The sequence below is a fragment of the Andrographis paniculata genome, unplaced genomic scaffold, assembly GCF_009805555.1.
Source record: "Andrographis paniculata isolate CXL003 unplaced genomic scaffold, ASM980555v1 Contig9END, whole genome shotgun sequence".
Taxonomy (NCBI): Eukaryota; Viridiplantae; Streptophyta; class Magnoliopsida; order Lamiales; family Acanthaceae; genus Andrographis; species Andrographis paniculata.
In genome coordinates this window covers 1,398,959-1,423,451 of record NW_026137639.1, presented here as the reverse complement: position 1 = coordinate 1,423,451, position 24,493 = coordinate 1,398,959, and the positions used below count along the sequence as shown (strand labels likewise).

Here is a 24,493-nt window from a genome sequence, read left to right as displayed (position 1 = left end):
TCAATATTATTTTTATTTTCATAAAAGAATATCATAATATATAATATTTTTAACTATAAATATAAAATAAACTTTATTGAAAGCTTCTGCCCTAATTAAAACATAGCACACTCACAGCCGCCGCACCACATCTCCCTTCTTCTTCCTAAACAGCCGGTTCGAAAAAAAAAACAGGAACCGAAACCAAACCGTGAGAAAACCGATTTCGATTCCGGTTCGAAACCGGTTTATTCTTTTAAATGATTAAAAATCTAAAATACAAATTAAAAGTAGCAAATGTACTAAACCGCAGCGTAGCCCCTTCCATTCAATTCCAATCTCCATCTTCATCTCGCTTTCATTTTCTCGATCGATCTCTCCTCCAGCGACAGTCCTCTACGACTTCATCATCATCATCATCATCATCTCTTCCTATTCCGGCTTCTTCGGAGGTTTGTAAGTTTAGTTTTGCACTAATTTTCTCTGTCGGAGGCTTTGTTACCGTCCTCCTTTTCGCTTCGTTGAGTATACTGTGATTTTTGGTTAATTTGGATTCTCTTCAGGCCTGTCGGTTTCGAGCTAGGTTGTTCGAGTTCGAGGAGCAGGAGCAGGTATTTCATTGCTTATTTATAAATTTTATGCAATTTTATATAACTGAAATTTACCAGCAATTCATTAATCGGTTCTTGTGAAAATGATGTTTCGAACTTGATATTCTTAATGTTTTTCTTTTAATAGATATATTTCGAAGAAGATAGTCGCAAACATTTACTTTGCATTTTCCTTTTGCATAAAAGCTGCTGTCAAGCCATCATCTATTCCTGGATCATGAAAATAGCTAGACTCTATCAATTTGCTCGAGCCTGCCCGGCTATTTGTGGAAGAACCATCCTCTTGCAGTGTCGATGGTTTCAACCTGATTTTGTTCCAAGAGATCCCACAGCCAAGCCAAAGAGATACAAATACCCTGCTTTCTACGATCCGTATGGGCCGAGACCGCCCCCTTCGGACAAGATTGTCCAGCTTGCCGAAAAAATTGCATCTTTGCCTCCAGAAGAGCGAATGCAGATCGGTTCAGCTTTGCAGGCCAAGATGAGTCTCCCGAAGTTGCAACGTATTGACACCGAAGGTTTGGATGTGGGTGCCCAAGCCGGGGCGCGTGCAGGGCCTGCGAAGACTGAGGAGAAGGCTGAGAAAACCACATTTGATGTTAAGCTGGAAAAGTTTGATGCTGGCGTGAAGCTTAAGGTGATCAAGGAAATTCGGTCCTTTACAGATCTTGGATTGAAGGAGGCTAAAGAACTGGTTGAGAAAGCACCAGTCATACTCAAGCAGCAGGTGACGAAAGAAGAGGCTAACAGCATAATCGAGAAGATCAAGGCTGTCGGGGGAATCGCAGTGATGGAATGAATGGGGTATGTGTTAGTCAAAAATTAAGATCACTTTGTAGTGCAATTGTTATATGTTTCTTCTTAATAAGAAAGAGATAGTTTTGACATCGAACAGATGAATTTTGCCTTGAGCTTGCTTGCAAGATAGATACACTTCCTTCATGTTCTAAGTTAGAATTGTTTTGAGTATGTCATGTTTCTAAAAGCAATTTATGTAAGGCATCTGCAAATTAACTTTTCACAAGATACTTCCTGTATCTATCTGTATGTCTTCTTTGTCTGTGTGTGCTGAAAAGTGAAGAAGATTGATGAATTAATGCATATGAAGTTGTGTATTTTTAATGACACAGATTGATTACTACAAAGGGATCCAAGACATACATCATCATCATCATTTGTACTGTACTGTAGAAGTACTTTATTTTCCATTCTGTGTTAAATATTCATTCTTTAGGAGTGGAGTGCTGCTAATCTATGCACATTACTTATACACTGTATATATAATGAAGCTCTCATCTCAGAATGATCTGATTAAATATGAAGGGAGACCTGAGTAGGAAAGATCATATGGTCACACTGTTTCGATGAATTGGCAGCGCAAATTTGCATGAGGATAGCGTGCAATTGATTGAGCGTCATAATCTTGTCATTCATCTGCCTTGCAGTGTCACAAGGCTTCTAAGATCCAAGAAATGCATTCTTGGAGGAGCCGGAACTTCTGATTCCCTGCTATATTCGAGAAGACCTGCAGTTTGGCTTGAAACTCGGAGGGGCTTTCCATGCAGGTGAAGGATCCAGCGCAGGCGCATTGCTCGGCTAAGTGCGCAGCTTTGATTTGGTTGCATTTGAGGCAGATGAGGTCCTGAAGATGGTAGAGCCTCTCGCGCTGTCGGATGATCTGAAGGAGTTGATTCTCCATTGCCTCAGAGTCGTAAGGCTGCCCGCACTGAGGCGCTGCACATCGCCATTCCCCGGCCATTAGTGATCGGTCATGGGACAAATCTAGATCCCTGCAGTCGTTGCAGTAGCTGCAGACAACACGTGATGCAGTTTCTGTTAGCTACCGAATGAGCTCAGAATTCGGAAATTGTTACATAACTCTATAGGGGATCCTTATACAACACTACATTTGCATTCTTGAAAAATTGCCGCAAATTAATGACGGAAGTACCTGCAAATGACATTTGGTAGGGTTAGCGGCGTAGATTGGTTTCGAAATTCAGCCTCTGGAGCAAATTCCTTTGTGCGGACGAGTTTCAGGAGATTTCTTCGCATAACCTTAGCAAGTCAAGAACAAACTAGACTATTAGCCTGAGATATTCAATTGACAAGAAGCCAAGTTACAAGAAAATAAACAAGTACAAAGTAGTTTGTATCGATGTGTTGGTTCAGATTAGAAGTAAAGTTATATAAAATGTTGAGATATTCTTACCAGAACTTCATGCTGAACTCTTCGATCGAGTGCCAGAACTGCGCAAACATACTTAATGAAATCCAGGGAAGAATTGCTCTTATGGCTGCTACTTGAAGATTGCAAGCTTCCACTGGATATGTTGGGATCACCCTGAGATTTGCTTCTATCGATCATATGAAGACTTGGATCGCAGACAATTTTAAGAAGTTTATCTGTAAAGTCGGATCCAATCTGTAGACAAATAATCGGTTTAAGATTTGCGAAGAATGTAAATGCAGGAGTTATAACATAACATGCTTCTATACCTTTTTCTTCAGAAATTCTGTTATCTGTGATTCAAGAATTTCGGCAGTTGAAGCTGTGATTGATGGTGTACAGTGTTCGCTCGTTACTGATGCTCTTTTTTCTGCTTCTTCTTGTGCAAACTTCCATGGAAAATATAAAAACTCAGAAACAATCAAGATGAAGTGATCCTGAAAAATGTGAACAGCAATGAATTAGCAGACAAACAATGGAATCATCGAATGCTTAAATGAAGGCTTAAGATTAAGAAATTCGAAGGGTAGCTTTTGCAGCAACATGTAAAAGACAAAATAAAGCGAGACAATTCAAGTCAAATCAGCAAACGAGCCTACGTCCTGGATTGAGTACAGACCTGAGTTGATTTAGGTAAGTTTTCTGCAATAGTCCAGTTGGAGACAATGTCAACTTGAGAGTCTGTCTGCATACTTTGACTGCTTGCTTCTGAATGTTTTTCCGAAGACGCCTCTCTTGATCTAGCTTGAATTCCGCCATAGTTATACTGTCATTGAGAAAAATGAGGGGAAGAACAGGGAGAAGATAAATGCATCAGAAAGTTGAAACAACACAGAGATCATTGCACATGCATTTTGTTTTCAACACACTAACCATACATGATGCCCACTATTCGAAATGGTCATTGCAACAAAATTGCATAAATATACATATGCATCTTATTACATAATCTCATGGGAAGTGGTCGGGACTTGGGGCAATATAAACTACGGTAAGGAGCTAACCTGATCCATAAAGAGCAGGGAATGCCAGAATTGACAAGGTTCAAGTTCAATCCACTCAAATAGGTCCCTGCTACCAAAGATAAATTTCAGGTGACAATAAATTGATAACTGAGTTACATGTCGTCCAGGAAGCATGCCGAGACAAACCTTGTTTGCAGAGTTTTAAGTACACTGTCACAATAAGCTTTAGCTGCAGAGAGATCTGACTTTCCTGTATCAATTATAACTCTGCCAAAGCTTGCAAATACGATTGTTGCGCCTAATTTCCGAAGCTCAGCCAACAACAGAGCAAAAACCTTTTGCATAACCTGTCATTAAAGGTGTCATCATATCTTCAATGATTAAGAATCCCCTAATCAATTTCAGAAAAAAATAATGCCAAATTATCTCCTGACACAAGTCGCATATTTTCAAGCATATAAAAGATCAATAAAAATAACCACACAATATTTATAAACTTAACTATGTATTAGACCCAAAGTTCTTGATCTTGAATTTAACCATCACCATTTAATGAAAAATCATTTCAGCACATTTTCTTTAAGGGAAAAAAAGGAAAACAAAAGTTAACATGGAAAAAAGCTCCTGAAGAAACATGCAAAAGTTAGAAAAAAGTTTGTATGCATGAACTTATGCATATCTTGACCGATTTAAACTTTGGATGAGGTGATGTTTAATCTTTTCCAATATACATACTTATTTTTCCAAGAATCTCTTGACCATGCATTATGATAATCCTTTTCTGACTTCTACTATAACACTCGGTTTCCTGAGGATGCTCACCTTATGGAGCATTCGATGGAGAGCAGGATCATGGAGTCTAGACTTTGGACTGCAATATAAAAAAAAGATAAGTTACTGAAAGGATTGGGCAATGCATTCAACTAGATTATATATATATATACCTGCAAAGCCAGCGGTAAAGATGCTGCAATATAGCATCTGCAAACACATTTCCTGATGTCACAGCATCAGAGAGACACCTTTGTATCAACTGCTTAAGCACCCGAAATGCAGGTGCACATGATGTTTCCTCATCACAATAATATTGTCCGTCAGATGAGGTGGGATTTAATTCATGGTCCAGACCAAATAGCGCTCCTCCTTCCATTTCATTCACTTGATTGCTTTTCAGGAGAGCATTGACAGCTAGATGATGAATCTAAAAGATAAAGGCAGAACAATGCATCAAAATCCCACACAAAAGAAGGGACCGACCCGATGGAAAGGAGGTAGAGAAACAACTAAAACCTTAAGTTCAACAGTAACTTTCCTATATGCACCGGGATAAGTCAGAACAGGTTGATTAACCTGGAATAAAAGAAAAACTATCAATTCACAGACACTGCAGCTGACAAAGAAAATGCTGCCAAGTAAAGATACTCTGATATTGAGTCCAAACCTCATCTACAAAAGACGGTACTTCTTCGTCAGTGCCTCCCAGATCAGGAATGCCATTATCAGATGCCCAAAGAACCTTATAAAGATAAATTATACTTGAGGATTCAAATTCAAGAAATGGTAACACCCTCTCTCAAAGCATCGGATTAAAAAACACAGGCTTTTGATGGGAATTATAGCAGTGTGGCTCAGCATTGCTTTATGTACTGAAATGACTTAAGAAGAAAATGTAAGCGAAGTTCAATTTTGTGATGAAGAAAACATCCACCTGTTGCTGATCATGCAGTGCTCTAGACAAGAAGATGTCTGCTGTATGTATGAGCCAATCAACTTCAAAATTTCCCAAAGGAACCTGCATATAAACACCAAAATTTGTTAGATAAGAAATTGAAATAGGCACGTTCAATGAACATATGTTATCAAGAAACCGAAGCAACAGATCATACATGGGCATATCTTGAAAGTGAAATTCTCTCATTCAACCATTGGGATGATGCAGCACACCGCTGTATTCCGATTTTTGCAGCAATAACTTGCCAACCTATAGCCTATCCACAAAGAATGTTGCAGCATGTTAGTGCAATTAAAGTAGAAACACATCATAAAGAGACTGTGTCTGAAACAGATCACCTGATATAAACTATCACGAGCATTGGAAGGAATAGTTATACAAGGAAGTTCTTCTAATGCCCGTATGCTGGTCTTTAATAAATGAGAATTAGGACTCTCTATAATAGCAACTACAGGTCCATGATGCCGATGCCTGTCAAACCAATAACAAGTCACATGTCCAGCCATTCATTCAGCAATGCCATAAAAGTAGCAGATATATAAGATGCACATGCAGAACTCTCTAAGTTTGAATAGCTGTTGGATGTGTTGTTAAAAGTAGAGTCAGAAAAAATTAGCTCAATTTGATTCCATATATCCAAACGACAAGTTATACTTTAAATGAAAGCCTCATTCTATCTATATGTGAAAGAAAACATAAAAAGCTTTGGCCTACTATATGATACGCGGACCCTATAGAGATAGAATTTCATCCCATTTACGGTCATTAAAATCGAATTGCATCATCAAATTTTACAATCTTTTCATAAATTACGCTTTCCTCAAATTATATCTATTACATTTTGTAGAATTTCATAGTTGTATATTATTAATAATGAAATCAGGGTCATATAAATAGACATGATATATAATAATAACAACTGAAATATAACTAAATAATAAAGGAGCATATGCATAATAGTCATGCTAGAGGACAATTGTGGGGATGGAAGGTTCAATTAAAAGCTGATTCAATATTTTAATTACGAAATAAGCTTATAAACACGCTATCACTCAGTCTGACAAATAGGTTTTATTTTGAAAGAAGACGAAAAACCTGTATTCAGTTATCTCCTTCAGCAAGCTTCTTTGAGCATCCTTGACACTCCCGACATAATCCACCTTGACAACAGAGCATTATTATAAACGAGTATAATGAAAAATTAATAATACAGATGTATCTAGGCCAAAATAAATATACCTTGAACGTAATTCCTTCATTAGGCATAGGAGGTTGATATGATAATGCTTGTGTGGCTTCATAGAACTGCCTCTCTAGCATTTGAGTTGATAATTCCTTAGTTTGGTAAGGACTGGCAACCACAACAGATCCTTGGGATGATGCAGGAAAATATGCTACAAACATAGCTCGACTATCACAGAAGCTGATGACCATTAGAAACCAAGAATTAGTACAGACATGCTACAGAACAAAATATAAATAGTTAATAGAGTACAAAAAATAAAATAAAATAAAAAATTGAAGGACCAACTACAAGATTAAGCAAGTACATATAAACCTATGCTAGTATGATTAGGCCTGCCTATCAGTCAATGGAACAATAAAACAATAATATTCACAAGCTCTCCGATGCCACATAAAAGTTTGAAAACAGTGTAAACTCATAGCAATTTTGCATTTTGTAATAAAACACCAACAAATTTTGTATGACATCATTACCTATGATACAAGTAAAAGAAAGAAATTGACTGTTCCAGATATGGACACTCTGTTGTTGTCTTCATTTGCAATTCACTCAAAGTCCAACCATCTTGCGGATTTCTTTTTTTTGCAGTCTTGTCCACTTTGCAGACACAACCAATCTGAAGGATAGCATTTAACTCCAGAGGAATCTTGGATTCATATATCCCCTGGAAAAGTTTCACAAAGCAAGTCAGGATCACATAATTTTAAGGCAGAGTTTTGATAGATAATGTACTCAAATCTGGACATTTTCCTTGGGACCTTAAGGGTAATTTTAATTAAATAGTTATCAAACCCAATTGCAAATGATTACAAAAGTAATAATCATTGAATTTGAATCAAAGCTGTACATCATTAATAATAAAACTCACGTTTTTGTAAATATCTTCTCAAGAGTAGTGCGTGATAATATAAAGAAAAGTGATTAAGCGTTATCAAGACAAAGAACAAAGAAGAATTTTCCAAGTGGAGAACTTAAATGTTTGCAACTATGCATCAATACAATACACCTGAGGTCAAACAAGGTAGTCAAGAAAGCTCTACTGAATTTTACAGCATGTTTATTGATAGGGCACAATACCTCAACTTCGGGGTCTGCAAGGTGAGCTGCTAATTTTCGGCTTTCTGCCCTAAATTGATCTTCATCAATAATAACCTATGAAGCCACATTTAAACTATTACATCAATCACTCGAAACTTTTGACAACTGTGTTTAAACATAAGTAACATATTATCTTTATTTGTACCTCAATCAAGTTGAAGCTTTGGCGACCATGGGGAAGTATCTTGTTCACACGTCTTCCTGGGAATTCTTCAGTTACAGGGGCTTTAGAATTGAGGTAAAATATCCTAGGGACAAGTACAGGTATCTTATGCATTGTTCCTTCTACTACCACCCAAGCGAAAAATTGGCCATGCTGTGCACTTGGTACAAGCTGAATAATCTGACATGAGAATATTTCATTCAGCTATTATTCAGGAAAGAGACACTGCTAAATGCTTAAAGAATACATCACCTGCCAATGACAACGTTTAAGAGCTAAGTCATGCCTCTGAAAATAGGTATTCACCCCAACTGCACCCTGAGACTGTCTACCTCTGGGGCGGTTCTCTTCAACATTAATTGGGTTTAACCTGACAAAAAAAATATATCCATGTTGATAAAAAATACCAATCAATAAGATTACAACATATTTTAATAACAGTAAATCCACACCCATTAAATAATAAACTCACATTAGTCAGCAAGCATACATGATTAATCATTCTAATAACTTTTTCATATACCTGTGTTTTCACAAAAAGATTAAATTAAGAAAAACTACCTTTGACGTTTCCTTTTTTCACGGGTTTCTTTCCACTTTCTCTTCTTTAACTCAAGCCAGCCTTGATAATCTACACATCTATCGATAGTTACTTCAATATCCTTTTGCAATGGATGTCTCGAGTGCTCTGCAATTTCATCTCTTCCATTTTGCTCCAACCCTTCTTCTGGATTCTGTGTTGTAGCTTTATGGTGTTCATTAATTATCCCATAGGAATGAACAATAGGCTGAGGCCTAACTTGAGGTGTTTTCTCAGTGTTCATGAAGTCTTCCATGTCTGAAATACTAATTCTGTCTTTTCCATGGTCACTGGCGGTCATCCTCTCAGCATCTTCTCCCTTTCGGCGACTGAATATATCAACCAATTTCCGCTGACGAAATTTGTCTTCTTTCTCGCGAACCTTCTTGTGCAGCCAATCTGGATGAACCACCCTAGGGACAGGATTTGCAACCTAGTAAAAGTGCAACTTCAGTACAGAAATTAGAAAAATGAAAAAGCTTAATCAGCATCATTGAGGAGCATCACCACCTTTTGCATAGCTGCTGGAATTGTAATTATTTTTTGAATAGCTGAACTGAGCCTCTGTTTGTAATACGACCAATCAATAATAGATCGTATGCCAACATCTGACGAGACTTTGCACCATTTTTTCACATAGAACTTCATGATTTCTGTCATCCGCATACAGGCATAAGCAATGAAGCAACATGACAAGAATCAATGCTGGATAACTACTAATTAAATTGTACCCTCATCAGTCTCAAAAATTGCAACAGGGATAGCACGCTCGCTCACTGGGGTTCCCTGCCCAATTAAGCATGCCAATCACTTTAGAGTTAAACAAGGTTACATTCCAAGAGAATCCATTAGGTTAAAATCCTGGTATAACGGAAGTACCACAAAAGAAAGATATATAATTAATGGCTATCAGACATCAAAAGGTAGGACATTGTACAGCATCAAGAGTGAATACTGTTTCAAATTAATTAATGCATAATACTTATCAAATGAAAACCAGAAAATCCTATTTGTGGACAAAAAGAAAAGTGAGTCGTATAACCTTGACAATGCAAATATTTCTGTACCTTGGGTTCACATGCAACTATGTACTGGCAAAGCAATCCTTTGTCTTTAACCATAGCGTCCCCAAGGAAATCAGCTAAGCGTTTTGCTGTGGTCACAGCACATGACTTTTGTTCACCATAGTCTGCTAATGACTTGCTCATTGTGCTTGATTCAGATATATAATCAAGCAATTCACTATCTGCAATATCTTCTCCCTGACTCTGAAATGATTATAAATGCATCAATCAGTTAGGTAAGACAAGCAACTATAATAATACACCCTTCAAAAGAATGAACATTGGTGTCTCATTTTACTTTAGGTACTGTGAATTAGTAGAACATACATTTAAGCATTTTTTTGATGGAATTATTTAAATGAAGAAATCTTTAGAATAAAACAAACAATAGATTATGACCAAGAGTTCAACTTTAATTAATGGTGCTACAGAGATTAAATAAATATTTTAGTAAAAGATATGTTAGCAAGGCTTGTTTGTATTTCAACATTAAAAGATGTCATACATCAAGAAGATCAAGCCAGCGATTTGCAACAGAAGCAACAGCTGAGTAGCACTCTTCTAATGTCGAACCATCAAGAAACTTATTAAATAGCTCAGCCTGCAAAAAGAAATTTAGCAAACTTGTGAAACACAGCTATTCTATAAAGTTGCAGATGGGGAAAATTCTACCCAGCCCAAGGGAATACCTGGAACACTTTTATCAGCTTGAGCTCACCTCTACGCTTGATCTCAAAACCCTTCAGTTCGGCTAGGGTACCGTCATCATTAAAAACTGCATACCGCTTCTTAATCAATATCCCTTCCTCCTTGGAAGCAGGTATAATCATTGCCTATAATCATGTGATTTTGCTCAAGTTTTGAGTTCAGCATAAGAGGTATAAGTCAAAGACTAATACGGTAAAAAAAACCGCCATGTCTCAGGTATTTAGTCAGGATCACCTTATATGGACCGTCCACCTCAAACTCAATAGAACACTCACTATGAGTTGAGTATGTCTTGCTAATAGGATCTTTCAGGTTCTGCAAGAAGAGATATAAACAATTATTAATATTATTGTTGTTGTTGCTGTTGTTGTTATCCAATGAATTTAACTTCCAATTTCCAAGGCAAACAATAAATCAAGTGGCTCACGGAGGTAATACCAGTAATTGAGATGGAAACGAATGAAATTTAGTTTACGAACCTGATATTGATCATTGGTATTGTTTCTGGCCACATCAACATTGAGCATAACACAAGGATATGAGATTGTCAACTTCTTAGAGGTTCTGAGGACAATGAATACAAGATGATCAGAACAAAAATAAATAAAAAAATTAAATTAATATACAATGAAAAAACTCATCCAACAAGTAACAGATTGTACAATAATACTAGTTATTTTACTTTAATACCATCATTTGAATTTGGTTAAATATGGAAATTCACCATGTATTTCAAACTAAAACCATACTTTGTTTTGAATGTGAAGTTCTCTGGGAATGATTGTGGTAGTACACACCAAATACCATCAGTGTCCAATTCAAGAGGCCTTCCAATTCTTTCAATCAGTAACCTGGCATTCTGAATAATTTTTGCTCCAGTATATGTAACTACACCTGCCATTTCCATGGAATACCATCGTGCACCCCTACAAGATTTAATGTCAGTGATATACAGTAGCCCAAAAGATTCATCAAACAAACATTACTGCAAGTAACGGGAAACATGCAGACGTACTTGCGCATAACATATCCGTAGAAGGAGTTGAGAATGCACTTGTGGGCTAGTTGTAAGGAATCATACAGGACTACCATATCCTGTGACAAGTATATTTATAGGTGTTAAATTCATTTATACATTACAATGACAATTTACTGTAATGTAAATGAAACTGATAGATTCATACTTGTGCTTCCTGGATCTTAATAGAATTCCCACTAGCCTTTGCCTCGGCCAATTTTCCCTTCCAAACTTTATTGAGCCCTTTGTATTCATATCTTCTATCTCGAAAGCTTTAAAAGATAAAGAAAATAATTAGGAACCAAAAAACCTACAATGAACCTGTCAAGCAATACCTCAATTTTTATAGAGGGCAAGGCAAGTATGCATGTGGATTGAAACCATGAATGGAGTAATGAAAAATTCCAGGTGCCTACCTGCGAACAGTGTCAACATAAAATGGATTTTCACGCATGCAGATCCCTGCTTCTTGCAGTTCAGTAACAGGTTTATCAAGTACTCTTTTGTATGCCTAGAAATACAGGAAAGACAGTCTAAATCTGTCACAGGCACCTTAATTTCAACATAGGGAAATAGGTTGTATGAGGCTTATACCTTCTGGCAGTATTTCTTTAGACGGTCCTTGAGTTTCAATTGTTGATCTGCTTTTGAGAGGTTGAGGAAAGAGTTTGACAGTTGCCCATTCGTGCTCTCAACAAGCTCAGATTCAATTTGCCTTTTCAAATGATAGTAATCACTGAAACAATAGCAGAAAGTTTACTATAATATTAGTCTGGATATTGATACAACATTCTCCAAAAAAATTTGCAGTGAGAGAATTAAACCTTCTCTTTGCCATGTAGATCTCTCCACGCCAGACCCATTCAAGCTTCCTCAGGCAGTTTTTGCCAGGACGATTGAAATCACATGCAGTGCATATTTCATCTGTGACTATTGAAGGTGGCTAGAAGTAGAAAGAAGAAGCTTAAATGTTAGCTCGTTATATCACTTTTGTGATTGCATCTATATTTTCATGTGATACCCTATAATGTAGTGTCAACCTAGGAGAATAGTGTAACACCATTTTGCAGAGATTTATGAACGTTGTATCTAATCAAGACAGCCTACATTTAAAAACTCTTATGACTTACTAAACTTTTCAACAAAAACCCAAATGCAATATTCATGTTTTAAGGCTACCTACTTCACACTGTTTCCAAGACACCTATAGTGAAAACTCTACTTAACTATGATGTTCCAAACTTTGAACAAGAACCTAAATGCGAGATTCATGATTTATGAGTAACAGCTCTGCAATGTTTCTCTGATGTGTAAACAATCACATTGCTCAATTGATAAAAAAAGTTTCATGATACAAAGCGCACTTGATAAAGTCATCTCACCTGAAGTCTGTTAGTCAAAATGATATTTGGATACATGGCTGCAACATCAAGATGATATATGAGAGGGCATTCTTCACGTATTGGCTCATCCCGCAGTTTCACAAGCTGTATATTTAAGGGCAGAAGTTAACAAAAAGAAATTGGGCTGGTTTTACAGGCAGTCCAATACTGTTTAAGCACATTCAAAAACACAAAAATGGATACTGTGAAAGGGAGAATAATTCAGACTATGGAGGAAAAATGAAAACTAGCACCAGGAAATAAATTCCAACGCATGCTATTAAGCATTTCTGTGTAACACAATACATGCACATTACACAAAAAACCATATTAAATTTGAAGCCATCATTTTTATTTTTATTTTTTCAAAAAAAAAAAAAAAAAAGGAAAAGAAAGAAAAGAAAGCAAAAGTCTACAATAATACTATATACAGAGAACAGTATTCGTGTTGTTGCTGCAATAATGTCTGTGAATTATAGCTAATACGCGTGAACCTAATTCTGAAAATATATTAACTTCTCGTAAGAAATTAAACAGATCTCAATTTTGGTATTACTAACATTACACTACCTTTTCCTTGATTGCATTCTTCACTTCATCATAATTCGTAACTGATTCTATGTCCATCTTTCCCTCCACTTTAATAGCATATTGCAAGTCACGGTCAAGGTTGTCAAGTAGTTGCTGTAAGGATAAGAGTATTACTCCCAGTAAGATAAACCAGTAAGGATGCCAATATTGGAAATCATCAAGGTCTATGGATTCAATAAAGTGAAAAAGAATAATCAAATCCCAATAACCATCTGCAACAGATAATTACAGTACTTAAACAAAATTTTTTTTTCAAAGGCAGCAGTCAAACTAGACAAGCAAAACAAATTTGATATTATGTTGACGCTGAAGAGTTTGACTGTTTCAGCAGGCTGACCAACAGCATAAACTATATATCTTGTGATAATGTTTGCCTCATTCTTTAAAAAAATTACACAAATATTCAGATTTCCAAGTTCCAACTATTGTATGAACTGCTGTCAGACAGTCTGCACTATAAGAGCGGGATATACACCAATCAATACTCACTTGCAATCAAAATTTAAATAGCTGTACAAATATGTGCTTGAGTATTTATTGAAGGGAGAGGCAGAACCATTACCTCATATGCACCTGGATCAAGTTTAAAACTGGCTGGGAGATCTGATCTAAAAACTCCACTTTCTAGACATTCCACATGGCCACCAATATATGTTTCACTCTCGAGAAGTTGATTCTTATAGAACTTCTCTGGGTCAGATTGGTGTTTGTTGGGGCAGATAACATTTGCTTGGTATGCCTATCAGCATCATAAAAGCAAAGCACAGGTAAGATTATACTCACATATGAAGCCAGTAAGTCCGAAAATCAAATTAGAAAAGGCTGAAAATTAGTAAAGCCAGTAAGAGGAAAGAAAATTAAATTATAAAATGCTTCAAAGACCAAACATTAAGAAAATGAAGCATCATGTGTAGGTTGTTCAGCATAAAACCATAAACAATATAAGGTTTCAATTACCCACCTGGACCATAAGAAGCATTTCGCAGAGAGTCCCGCTTCCTTTCCTTAAAACCTCATCTGGTGTCATTGGAATAATGGTGGCAAGGGAGAAAATAAATGGGTGCACATAAGTCATGTACAGGTAGTAAGTTGCAACAGCATCAGATACAGAATAGGATGCCATCATCTGAAAAGACATAACAAAGCATAAGGGGCAGTTGAAATAAGTGAGAGAATTCTATCTACCAGACTGCATGATCATGATGGAATTCCTAACTAATAATGCAGCATAATGCAGCATACTTACAAGTAATATTATTAGGAATTAACACCAGTACACAGAGAAACATTTATCTAGAGTGCACAATTTTAATGACTATAGCAATAACTACATCCAGCTGCTTCCAATGAAAGTTGTAAAGGATTTCCCTAATAAAACATAACATTGCCACCAAAATAGCAATATCATACAGCTTTTGTTTTCACACCAGCTTCTCACATGCAAACCAAAATAATCATATTATAGTTTTAGGGAAGTGTTCCTTAATTCCATATCAGAAGAAATGCACCAAATGGAGCTCAACTTACAATTAACATAATTTTTACCTACAAGAAAATGATAGGTTTTTGAACCTTTAAAATGGTAACTCTCACTGATAATCTTGAGTCTGATCAACAACAGTCAACCATAGGTTTGACAGTTCTACAAGTTACATTCACGGCTGTAATTTCTTTCCCTTTATTAAGAAAAGATTAAGTACCAATAAATGCAATCTAAGTGATACAGATTCTTATTCACTTTGCTCAGTTAGTAGTTTTAACAAAGTAATGCATTATGGCTATTGGACCTTAACCCTCCACATAGTTGCATGAATGCTTTATATGCCTGATTGTGTTGTTTAACAAAGTAGTGTACATGTGTTTCATCACAGTGATGTTTAATATAAATCACCACTGACATGAACAATATCAGATTAAAGTTGTTCATGAAGTAGCAGTTCTGTAAACATGAATGTTCTCATTGAGAAGAAGCTTATAGTATTCCCTTATCCTTATTAGAACATTGTCATATAATTGTTCATTTTCTCTATTATATAATGCATTGGCAATCCAAAAATGAAGAGTCAGAACTTGTACCTGAGGTCTTTCTTTGGCAAACCGAACCATGTCCTCTGGATTGACTTCCAATGGATCATAACCCAATTTTGCTTTTGTCACAGCCTGGAGCATTAGATATACAAGTCATTGACCGCAGAAAAGAGATTACTTGATAAGATACAAAATTCACAGGATACAAAATCCTCAATCACAACCTTAGAGTAAAAGTCAAAATTAACATAAAGTAGGCCCTAAATTTACAGAAGAACCATGTACAACACTATGTAGTATTCATAAAATAAGTGAGATGGATTCAGGGTACAGGGTCTGGGGGCAAATAAAATAAGTGAGAATTCTAGCCAGCATACTGCATGATCCTGATGAAATTCCATACTAATAATGTGATATTCACAACTAATACTATTAAGAATTAACACAGTACACAGAGAAACATTTATTCATAGAGTGTGCAAGTATATAATATTTTATATGTCAAAAATATAAAAGTAATCATATTAATACCATGTATTAATCCTCTGATTACAAAAACAAAATTTCATACTCATTGATCCAAATTAATGACCAAAAGTGTTTCTGCTTGTACCCCAATAAGGAAGTTATACTGTGTTTCTAAGATGGGGTGTTTGAGAGGAGGCTGTCTTGGGTTATTACGATTTAGGGGTTGTAATGTGTTCCCATGATTTTTAGTTTTTTAAAGTGTTTAGCGCAGTTGTTTGCTTATTGTATGGGGATCTTAAGAAATGCTTGAGAACACTGACAATGCCATTTTCTCATCATTTTGGTGTTCAGGTGCATTCTATGTCCAAGAAGGACACAATAATGAAATTCAACAGAATGGTGGGCACCGTTAATGTAAATCTAGAAATCTCCATGTGCATAGAAGAATCATAAGTTGCTTGGATGCCATCGTAATTCGTAACCTTATTTTGAACCTAAAATTTGGGAACAAAGATCATATCACTAAGGTTTCATTGGTAGGAAGGAAATGAAATAACACTTTTACTTTTTTGGGTGTGTAGGGGTGAGTGAATAATCAAGAGTTGGAAAAACTTTTTGTTACAAACATAGCATATGCCAACATATAGTCAACTTAACATTTAGGAAGCATAATGAAAGTAAGGCTAAAAATCTGAAAACAAACAAATGATGTGTTTGCATAGTGGTATGATGTGATGTTTGTTAGACAGAATAGTGTATTTTGCTTAGGAGGGGGGGGGGGGGGGGGGGGGGGGGGGTGATTGGGAATTGCACATGAATGAAATAGAAAAAAGAAGAATTGCACCTTTAAGCCATGGCTGCCTTGAGGGAGATAACTATCACGTTTAACCCATGCAAAGCAGTCCATGTGGCAAGCAAATCTGGCACGGCATTCGCCTTGGTTTTTATCACACCGAAATCCAAGCTCCTGTAAATCATACAAGTTTAGTAGGCAGACATACATAATTTAGTGTAGGACTCGCTTCCATAATATCTGGAAAGTGATTTTCAAATGAACTGGAGTAGCTGTTGCAACTACTCAACAAGCTCCTTAGTTAAAAAACATAACAAAAAGCAGTGATTATGGATGATTTTGATGCTCATATGCCACCATAGTGAATTTGAATTTGGTAGGTAAGGTCACATTTTTCTGAACTATGGATAGTAATGGACTGGGATTTGTTATTGCAGGTTCACTGAAAATAGTTGAAGAAACTCTTTTAGCTAGCACTGATGTAATACATACTTCATTCATGTCAAATCCATGATAAACTGCTCTGCGTTCAAGGAAGGGCCAGTCGAAGAAGTCTCCATTGTATGTGACATATATACCAGGCTTCACATCTTGCATATGGTTAAACCACCATCTAAGAAGTTCCTTCTGCACAATTGTTGGAATCATAAAGTAAATTCAGTATTTTAGTTTTGAATGTGTACATGTATTATTTATGAATAACATATATTGCATCATTTACCTCATCTTTCACATTTGTCACCTTGAAAAACCCTTCATACTCTGGTTTGGGAGTGTATTCTAAATCCTCTATGTCCTCACCAACACACTGCAATTAACCAGTCATCATTATTTACAGAAGTTGATCATCTAATTAGTTACTAAAGAAAAAAATAATCTTTACTACAAAAGACTACATAAATTAGATACCATATTGCACTGTTTGATATTATTGACAAATTCCCACATATCAAAATTTGCCAAGAGCTCCATACTTCAGATTCATTTAATCCTTGATCAGTTACATCCAATGGTACCAAACTTTCTACTGTCAGCATTGCATAATGAAGAATACAAATTCTTTTATGGTTGACAAAGAAATTAAATATGATCATTTATAAGAGGCCACAAATATTCAGATTTAATATTCGTTAGAAATATGCTGCCTTCTTTTTGAATTCATCCCATAACACAAGCTCTTTTCTAATCAAGGATAGGCATTCACTTAGCACATGTCCTCTCCAGCAACCCCTCTCTACTGCCTTAAACTATGAGATTTTTAAAGAAAAATGAAAATAAACAAAAAATTAAAAACTTATGGGATGTATCAAGAATCATAAAAGGTTACCAAAACTGAAAGACTTAAGTTCTAATTTAGCATGCTAAATTAATCTTGATTTTTCAATTGTTTTTCGACAATAATCCATGCAAACAAATTATCAAATGCTTGCAATTACTCAACTTAAGAGATATAATCAATGGAAAGAAGTGGATGATAACACTGACTAGTAACTTATATTCATGCTTGTAGAGAGAATGCAGTTAAATTTCATTTCATTTTGATTACCTCCCTATTAATGATAAGATATCCTTGGCCATCAACCATGTAAGAAATCATCATGACTGAATCATATTCTGCATCAGGAAATTTTAAAGGAAGCTTTGTGGTTTCAATATCAAAAGCACATATATGAACTTCTGCACGTTGTAAAAGATCTTTTCTCCTTTCCATTGTAATTCCGCCGCTGGATATGCTTACATCATACCACTGCCCGCATCTTATATCTGAATTATGCAAATCAAAGAATGAGACAGCATACAGAGAATTAAGGGAAAATAAGCTTCGTTATATGAATAAATAAGTCACCATTATCAATGGCAAAGCGAACATGATAAGGTACGTCAAATTCACGAAGATCGATTATGCACTCTATGAAATCCTGAGGTCTTTGTTTGCTGCACAATGAGAATTGTTAGATTCAGGTAAGAGTTAGCCTATGCGAAAATATGAAGTGAACACAGTAAAATTAAACATTTCAATTGAAAAGGTAAACGAGGGAGGGGGAGGGAGCTACTCTAATATGAAAAACTAATAATGAATATGCAGAGATGATCATTACCTTCTCCCAGTCAATATGGATTCATATGCATCCTCTGCATCCATCTTTGCCTGGTTTCTTTCAACAACCTGAATGAGATCCTTCTTCACTTGCATCAATTGTTGTACAGTGTCAAAAGATATCTTCAAATAAGATTTTTGCAAACCAGACAGGTGATTTTTCTGCAACAATTGATGAGTATTTCAGAAAAAAGTCTCAATATAACAAAGTTAACATTCTTTCAGCATCAAAGAAATGGGAAATGGCATCATAAACCCTAATAGCATTGTTGATTCTTAATAGGCCCAAGTTCTCACTATTATAGGATTTCACTTAATATAAAAAGAGGAAATTGGACACTTTGTATTGTCAATCAGAACTGTGTAAGGAGTAAATCAAAAGAACAAATGCATTTGGGCACAAATTCTAATACCATTAACACTATACCTTTATGTGATTTTATGATTGGCTCTCATCTATAATTTACTGTAGGACTCCAAAAGATTTCAGATTCTGAATGTTAAATCTCAGAACCTACAAAGCATCGAAAGGACCTTATAACACACTTTTTTATTCACCTGTTTAGGAAACTTATGTTCTCTTCAGATCTTTTTTCTCATTTACACAGCTCACTTTAGCACCTTTGTTACTACAGTTCCAATGAGCTTCCACGAAAGTTAGATTTACTTTTGACACCATAAAATTGTGTAGCAAACTAGCAATAACATTGGAAAACCAAGTTTCTGCTTGCAGTAAAAATTATGCACATTACAAGATCAAGATCTTCTTTCTCCACAATTTTAATGTCGGCTACTTCGCCTTCATATCGCCTCCTCAGATATGCTTCAACATCCAACTCCATTTTCTCCTATAATCAAAATATGCAAAACAATATGAGTCCTTCATAACATACAGAAATTGGCCATTAAGCATCAACCTTCCTTTTGGTACTCATACATATATATGTGTGTGTGTGTTTGTACTTATATATTGACTAACCTTGGTAGCGGCATAAAAATATGGCCGGTACTTGTACTTTGCCTTAAACATAGATCCATCCTTCATTCATAGCATTCAACAGTAAATAAACAGACAAAATTATACATAAACACGACTCTAATGATTCTAATTTACTCGTTCCACTAAGGAAAACTGAACCACATACCTGACATACAAAATAAAGATCGACAGAACTGTACACTTTACGAGTTTCTTGATCCTCCCAAGACGACTATTTGCAAAACCAGCTCATAATCATTAGTAATTAAACATAAAAAAAAAAACCACCAGCAATATTCAAGTAGACGAATTGACAATAAAATAAATAAAAATGCAAGAGAGAATCTCACAGAGGCGAAAGTAAGCAACCAGCCGAGGCGCCTCTCTCCTTCTGTAAAAAGATCGAATCCCAGCCTGGACTCGAGCTGCTCCTCCGCATTCAGAATTAACTTCTGCTTCTTGGAAATCCGTGAATCCCTTCGATCTCTCCGACGATAGTCGCCGCCATTCATCCTTCCTACGCAGATTCTGACACTTCCAGAAGTGACTTGAACAATAAAATGAAGTGGAACCGATAAGGAAGTAGCAGCAGCGAGATCGGAAGATTTTGTAGAGAAGGGAAAGAGTGAGGGAAGTGCGAGAGAGAGAGAGAGAGAGAGAGAGGGAGAGAGGGAGAGGCTGTAAATATTTGTTTCCCGCGCTTAAGGATGTCGTTGTATTATCAAATTGACCCTCCAATTTTGACAACTGATGGGCTGATGGGCCTTTTGGGCCCATTTAAACTTATGTAGCCCATAAAAAGGCTCTAAGGTTTCAAACATTGATTTTTTATTTTATTTTTTAGTATTTTTTTTTGGGTTAAAATTATGGGTGTATTTGGTTGGTATATCCAGACACAAATCAATCATAATTATACTAGTAAAAATATATTAGGACAAATTCTCCGTAAATATTATAAAAATACGATATATATATTCGTATTTTATTCATTAAAAAAAATGTTCTAACATAAAATATTATTTATTTTTTATATTATCGACCTAACATAAAAAAAAAATCGACTAAAATTTAAAAAATTCACCTGTGATTGTATGAAATTGCACCAAATTTTTATATTTATAAAATTGTGTCAAACTTATTCGTGGTCTCGTAAACTCTGTCTCTAACGCATTCAGTATCCTTGTTTGAAGGTATTTGACCTTAAATGCGCTTGTGAATAAATTTTAGAATTTTAATTTCTAAACCCTTAAAATTACAAATATATTTATTTTTCTTGTATTTAGTCTTAAACATAGTAAAAATAAACTCTTAAAATCCGAAAAAATAACTATTTTTGAAGGGCCTAGTAATTGACGATAATTGGGGTGCAATGTGGACGTCGCATTCTAAAGTGGGGATTGTGTGATATCCTTGGAGTTGGGCTGTTGTTTGGTCAAATCCTATGTGTGAATGAGTCGGTATTAAGTCATCCGAAATTAATTAAAGGTTAAATAAATTCAATAAACTACTCATATCAATAATGTGCACATTCATTTTCGAGAGTCCTATTGAAAAAATTCTAGTTTTAAGCATGCTTGTGCTTGCTCTTGCTCTATAGCAATTTGAGGATGAGTAACCCATGAATGGTCTCCGCGTGAGTAGGATAGAAGCGTGCTGGAAGAACTCGTGTTGACATGTAGGGCCAGTTTATGATCCTAACACGATCGTATTGATCTGTAGAACTAGTCTACGATCCCGACACTACTGGTTTTGCGTGGCTTTGCAGGCCTGAGTATGGATGGCATACCGTACCGTACCGAAAATACCGGTCGATACCGATACTGTACCGAACTTTTCGGTATGACTAAAATACATACCGGTACCGTACTGAAAGTTTCAATATACCGAATTTCGGTATACCGAAATTTTCGGTACGGAACGGGTATATACTGTTTATACCAAAAATTTCAATTTTGATACGATACCGGTATATCGCTTATACTGAAAATTTTGATTTTGGTAGATACCGGTATATACCGATTATACCAAAAATATAATTTAAAATTTCAAAATAATTTAAAAAATTAACAAATATCCTTATTCTCCACCAAAAAATATTATAAAAAAACCAATAAATTTTCAATACTTTACATATTTTTTTTATAATTTAAAAACTATTAATAATTATTATTTATATTAATAATTAAATTATTTAATAAAAATAATATCAGTACGGTATCTTACCAAAATATCGAACTTTCCGAAAATTCATACCGATACCGTACCGAAAACTTCGGTACGATATCCATACCGTACCAAAACTTTCGGTATACCCAAATTTTCGACACGATACGATACGATAAATCGTTATTTCAGTATGTTCGGTAAATTTACCCGCCTGAGTGTCACAAATTTAACAATTGACAAAAAAAAAAAAAAGAATATTGATATAATTTTAAAAATAGAGATAGTATAAAAATTAAAATATAATTTTAAAAGTATATGGATTTACTTAGGTTGAATTTTCAATTTTTCCAAAATGATCACATAAAATTTTTATAATTCATTTAAAATATTAGGAACAAGATTTATTCAAATATTATCTTTATATATATCAAATCATTTTTAATCTAAATTTTTTATTATTTTTACAATACACAAATACACAACCAAACAAGTACTCAAGATGTGTGTTTGGTTGGTGATTTTTTTTTTTGGTTTTGGAATTTGATTTTTGCTTTTTTTTATTATTTAAATAGAAATTTAAATATAATATTTTGTAAAATAAAATGACGTGTTTCGTTAGGTGTAATTGTTAAAATTAAATTATAGAAATTTTAGAAAAAAATCACTAGAAGAGTTTTGCTTAGGGTTTGGGTAAATATATATAACTCCTAATATAATAGAATTACCATTATATCATATATGTTGTGATAGTTTAGATATTCAATTTTAGATTTAATAGATTTATACGTAGATTTGATTTTATTCATAGATTAGATTACTTAGATTTGAGTTTATTGAGTCTATTTGGTATTGCCTGTATATAGAATCTTTATTTTGATGATCAATAACACAACTTCATTATTTTCCCCCAAAATTTCTAACATGGTATCAGAGCCTATTTTTCTCATGCCGTAGATATAGCCTACCAACCCGTGTTTCTCCGGGTACAACCATGATTGTACCCGGAGGTCTTGTGACTTTGAATTCATGCATTTGCAAGTCTGTCTTTTTGCAAATTCGTCTCGTCTACGATCTGTCATATGTCCGTTGCCTGTCTGTTCCTGCGTGTAATTTGAAATCTGTTTGCTATCTACCACCTGTCAACTGTCTATCTGTTGCATGCGTGCGATTTTCCATCTGTCATTGCTTGCGTGCGATCTGTCATCTGTCGTTGCCTGCTTGCGATTTGCCATCTGTCGTTGCTTGTTTGTTGCCTGAAATCTGTCTACGATCTCTCATATGTCCGCTGCTTGTCTATTGCATGCGTGCAATCTATTTGGTATTGCAATCTATCTCGTTTTCGGCGCATCTCATTTTTTGCTCCGGTGGAGTCATCTCATTTTCGGCTCTGGTGGAGAGTAGTCTTGGATTCGACTCTGGTGGAGAGTCATCTCGTTTTTTGCTCCGGTGGAGTAATCTCGCTTTCGGCTTTGGTGGAGAGTAATCTTGTTTTCGGCTCCAGTGGAGCGTCATCTCGTTTTTCGGCTCCGATGGAGCGTCATCTCGTTTTCAGCTCCGGTGGAGCGTCATCTCGTTTTTTTGGCTCCGGTGGAGTCATCTCGTTTTCGGCTCTAGTGGAGTCGTATCGTTTTCGGCTCCGATTGAGTCATGTCGTTTTAGGCTCCGGTGGAGTCATCTCATTTTCTGCTCCGGTGGAGTCATCTCTTTTTCGGCTTCGATGAAGTCATGTGCATCATCTCGTTTTCGGCTCCGGTGGAGCGTCATCTAACTTTTTGGCTCCGGTGGAGTCATCTCGTTTTCGGCTCCAGTGGAGTCGTATCGTTTTCGGCTCCGGTTGAGTCATGTCGTTTTAGGCTCTGGTGGAGTCATCTAATTTTCTGCTCCGGTGGAGTCATCTCGTTTTCGGCTCCGATGGAGTCATGTGGTTTTCGGCTCCGGTGGAGTCATGTCGTTTTCGGCTTCAGTAAAGTCATGTGGTTTTCGGCTCCGGTGGAGTCATGTCGTTTTCAGCTCCGGTTGAGTCATCTTATTTTCGGCAACGGTGTAGTCATTTCGTTTTCCGGCTCCGGTGGAGTCATCTTATTTTCGGCAACGGTGGAGTCATTTCGTTTTTTGCTCATGTGGAGAGTCATCTCGTTTTCAGCTTCGGTGGAGAGTCATCTAATTTTTTGCTCCGGTGGAGTCATCTTATTTTCGGCTCCGGTGGAATCATCTCATTTTTTGCTCATGGAAAGTCATCTCGTTTCCAGTTCCAACGGATAATCTAATACTAATCTTATTTATATTTTCTTTTTGCATTTATATTCAAATTTCTTATCAAATTCAAGTTGATTTCTGTTATACCACTTGAGTTTGAGAGGGATGTTGAGATATTTTAGATATTCAGTTTTAGATTTAGTAGATTTATACGTAGATTTGATTTTATTCATAGATTAGATTACTCTGAGTCTATCGAGTCTATTTGGTATTGCTTGTATATAAACTCCTTATTTTGATGATTTAAGACAATTTCATTATTTTTCCCCAAAATTTCTAACAATATATACACATTAATCACCAAAAATCAACAAAACTTCTTGCAACACATAACTACT

The 24,493-nt window shown here is 35.8% G+C and overlaps 2 protein-coding genes across 3 annotated transcripts; one reads left to right on the top strand and one right to left on the bottom strand.

Moving 5' to 3' along the window:
- The first annotated feature begins 279 nt into the window (after window positions 1-279).
- LOC127244441 (uncharacterized) lies at window positions 280-1,618 on the top strand. Of its 2 annotated transcripts, none has more exons than XM_051264992.1 (3): window positions 280-431; window positions 543-590; window positions 777-1,618. In XM_051264992.1, exon 3 carries the CDS (start codon window positions 808-810, stop codon window positions 1,387-1,389), a length of 582 nt encoding a protein of 193 aa, XP_051120949.1. In that variant the 5' UTR covers window positions 280-431; window positions 543-590; window positions 777-807; the 3' UTR covers window positions 1,390-1,618. The 2 variants fall into 2 exon arrangements, with proteins under 2 accessions (XP_051120949.1, XP_051120950.1); XM_051264993.1 differs by having other exon boundaries at window positions 718-1,618.
- A 109-nt stretch (window positions 1,619-1,727) lies between these two features.
- On the bottom strand, window positions 1,728-20,406 carry LOC127244439 (DNA polymerase epsilon catalytic subunit A-like). The gene is made up of 49 exons (XM_051264986.1): window positions 20,084-20,406; window positions 19,900-19,965; window positions 19,734-19,793; window positions 19,507-19,602; window positions 18,756-18,916; window positions 18,503-18,591; window positions 18,203-18,420; window positions 17,378-17,464; window positions 17,149-17,283; window positions 16,708-16,830; window positions 15,444-15,527; window positions 14,329-14,493; window positions 13,930-14,106; window positions 13,347-13,460; window positions 12,777-12,881; window positions 12,219-12,337; window positions 11,989-12,130; window positions 11,811-11,905; window positions 11,561-11,666; window positions 11,392-11,471; window positions 11,126-11,302; window positions 10,856-10,940; window positions 10,611-10,691; window positions 10,358-10,501; window positions 10,174-10,269; window positions 9,672-9,872; window positions 9,336-9,390; window positions 9,115-9,257; window positions 8,586-9,037; window positions 8,277-8,394; window positions 8,007-8,204; window positions 7,841-7,915; window positions 7,237-7,427; window positions 6,757-6,940; window positions 6,613-6,677; window positions 5,856-5,988; window positions 5,672-5,773; window positions 5,494-5,577; window positions 5,227-5,301; window positions 5,076-5,135; window positions 4,730-4,986; window positions 4,608-4,656; window positions 3,972-4,132; window positions 3,825-3,891; window positions 3,440-3,586; window positions 3,090-3,257; window positions 2,803-3,015; window positions 2,542-2,648; window positions 1,728-2,398 (listed from the first exon to the last, which is right to left on the bottom strand). The coding sequence occupies exons 1-49, from the start codon at window positions 20,243-20,245 to the stop codon at window positions 2,038-2,040; spliced, it is 6,633 nt and encodes a 2,210-aa protein (XP_051120943.1). The 5' UTR covers window positions 20,246-20,406; the 3' UTR covers window positions 1,728-2,037.
- Between the last annotated feature and the right edge of the window lie 4,087 nt (window positions 20,407-24,493).

What these genes read in the sequence shown, in the direction of transcription:
- LOC127244441 (XM_051264992.1), top strand. Translation starts at nt 808, where the DNA reads ATGAAAATAGCTAGACTCTATCAATTTGCTCGAGCCTGCCCGGCTATT.
- LOC127244439 (XM_051264986.1), bottom strand. Translation starts at nt 20,245, where the DNA reads ATGAATGGCGGCGACTATCGTCGGAGAGATCGAAGGGATTCACGGATT. An exon ending in AACTTCACATTCAAAACAAA is followed by an intron (nt 10,941 to 11,125) that starts GTATGGTTTTAG and finishes CATTGTCCTCAG; the next exon opens with AACCTCTAAGAAGTTGACAA. An exon ending in TTGCAGACCCCGAAGTTGAG is followed by an intron (nt 7,428 to 7,840) that starts GTATTGTGCCCT and finishes AAACTTTTCCAG; the next exon opens with GGGATATATGAATCCAAGAT.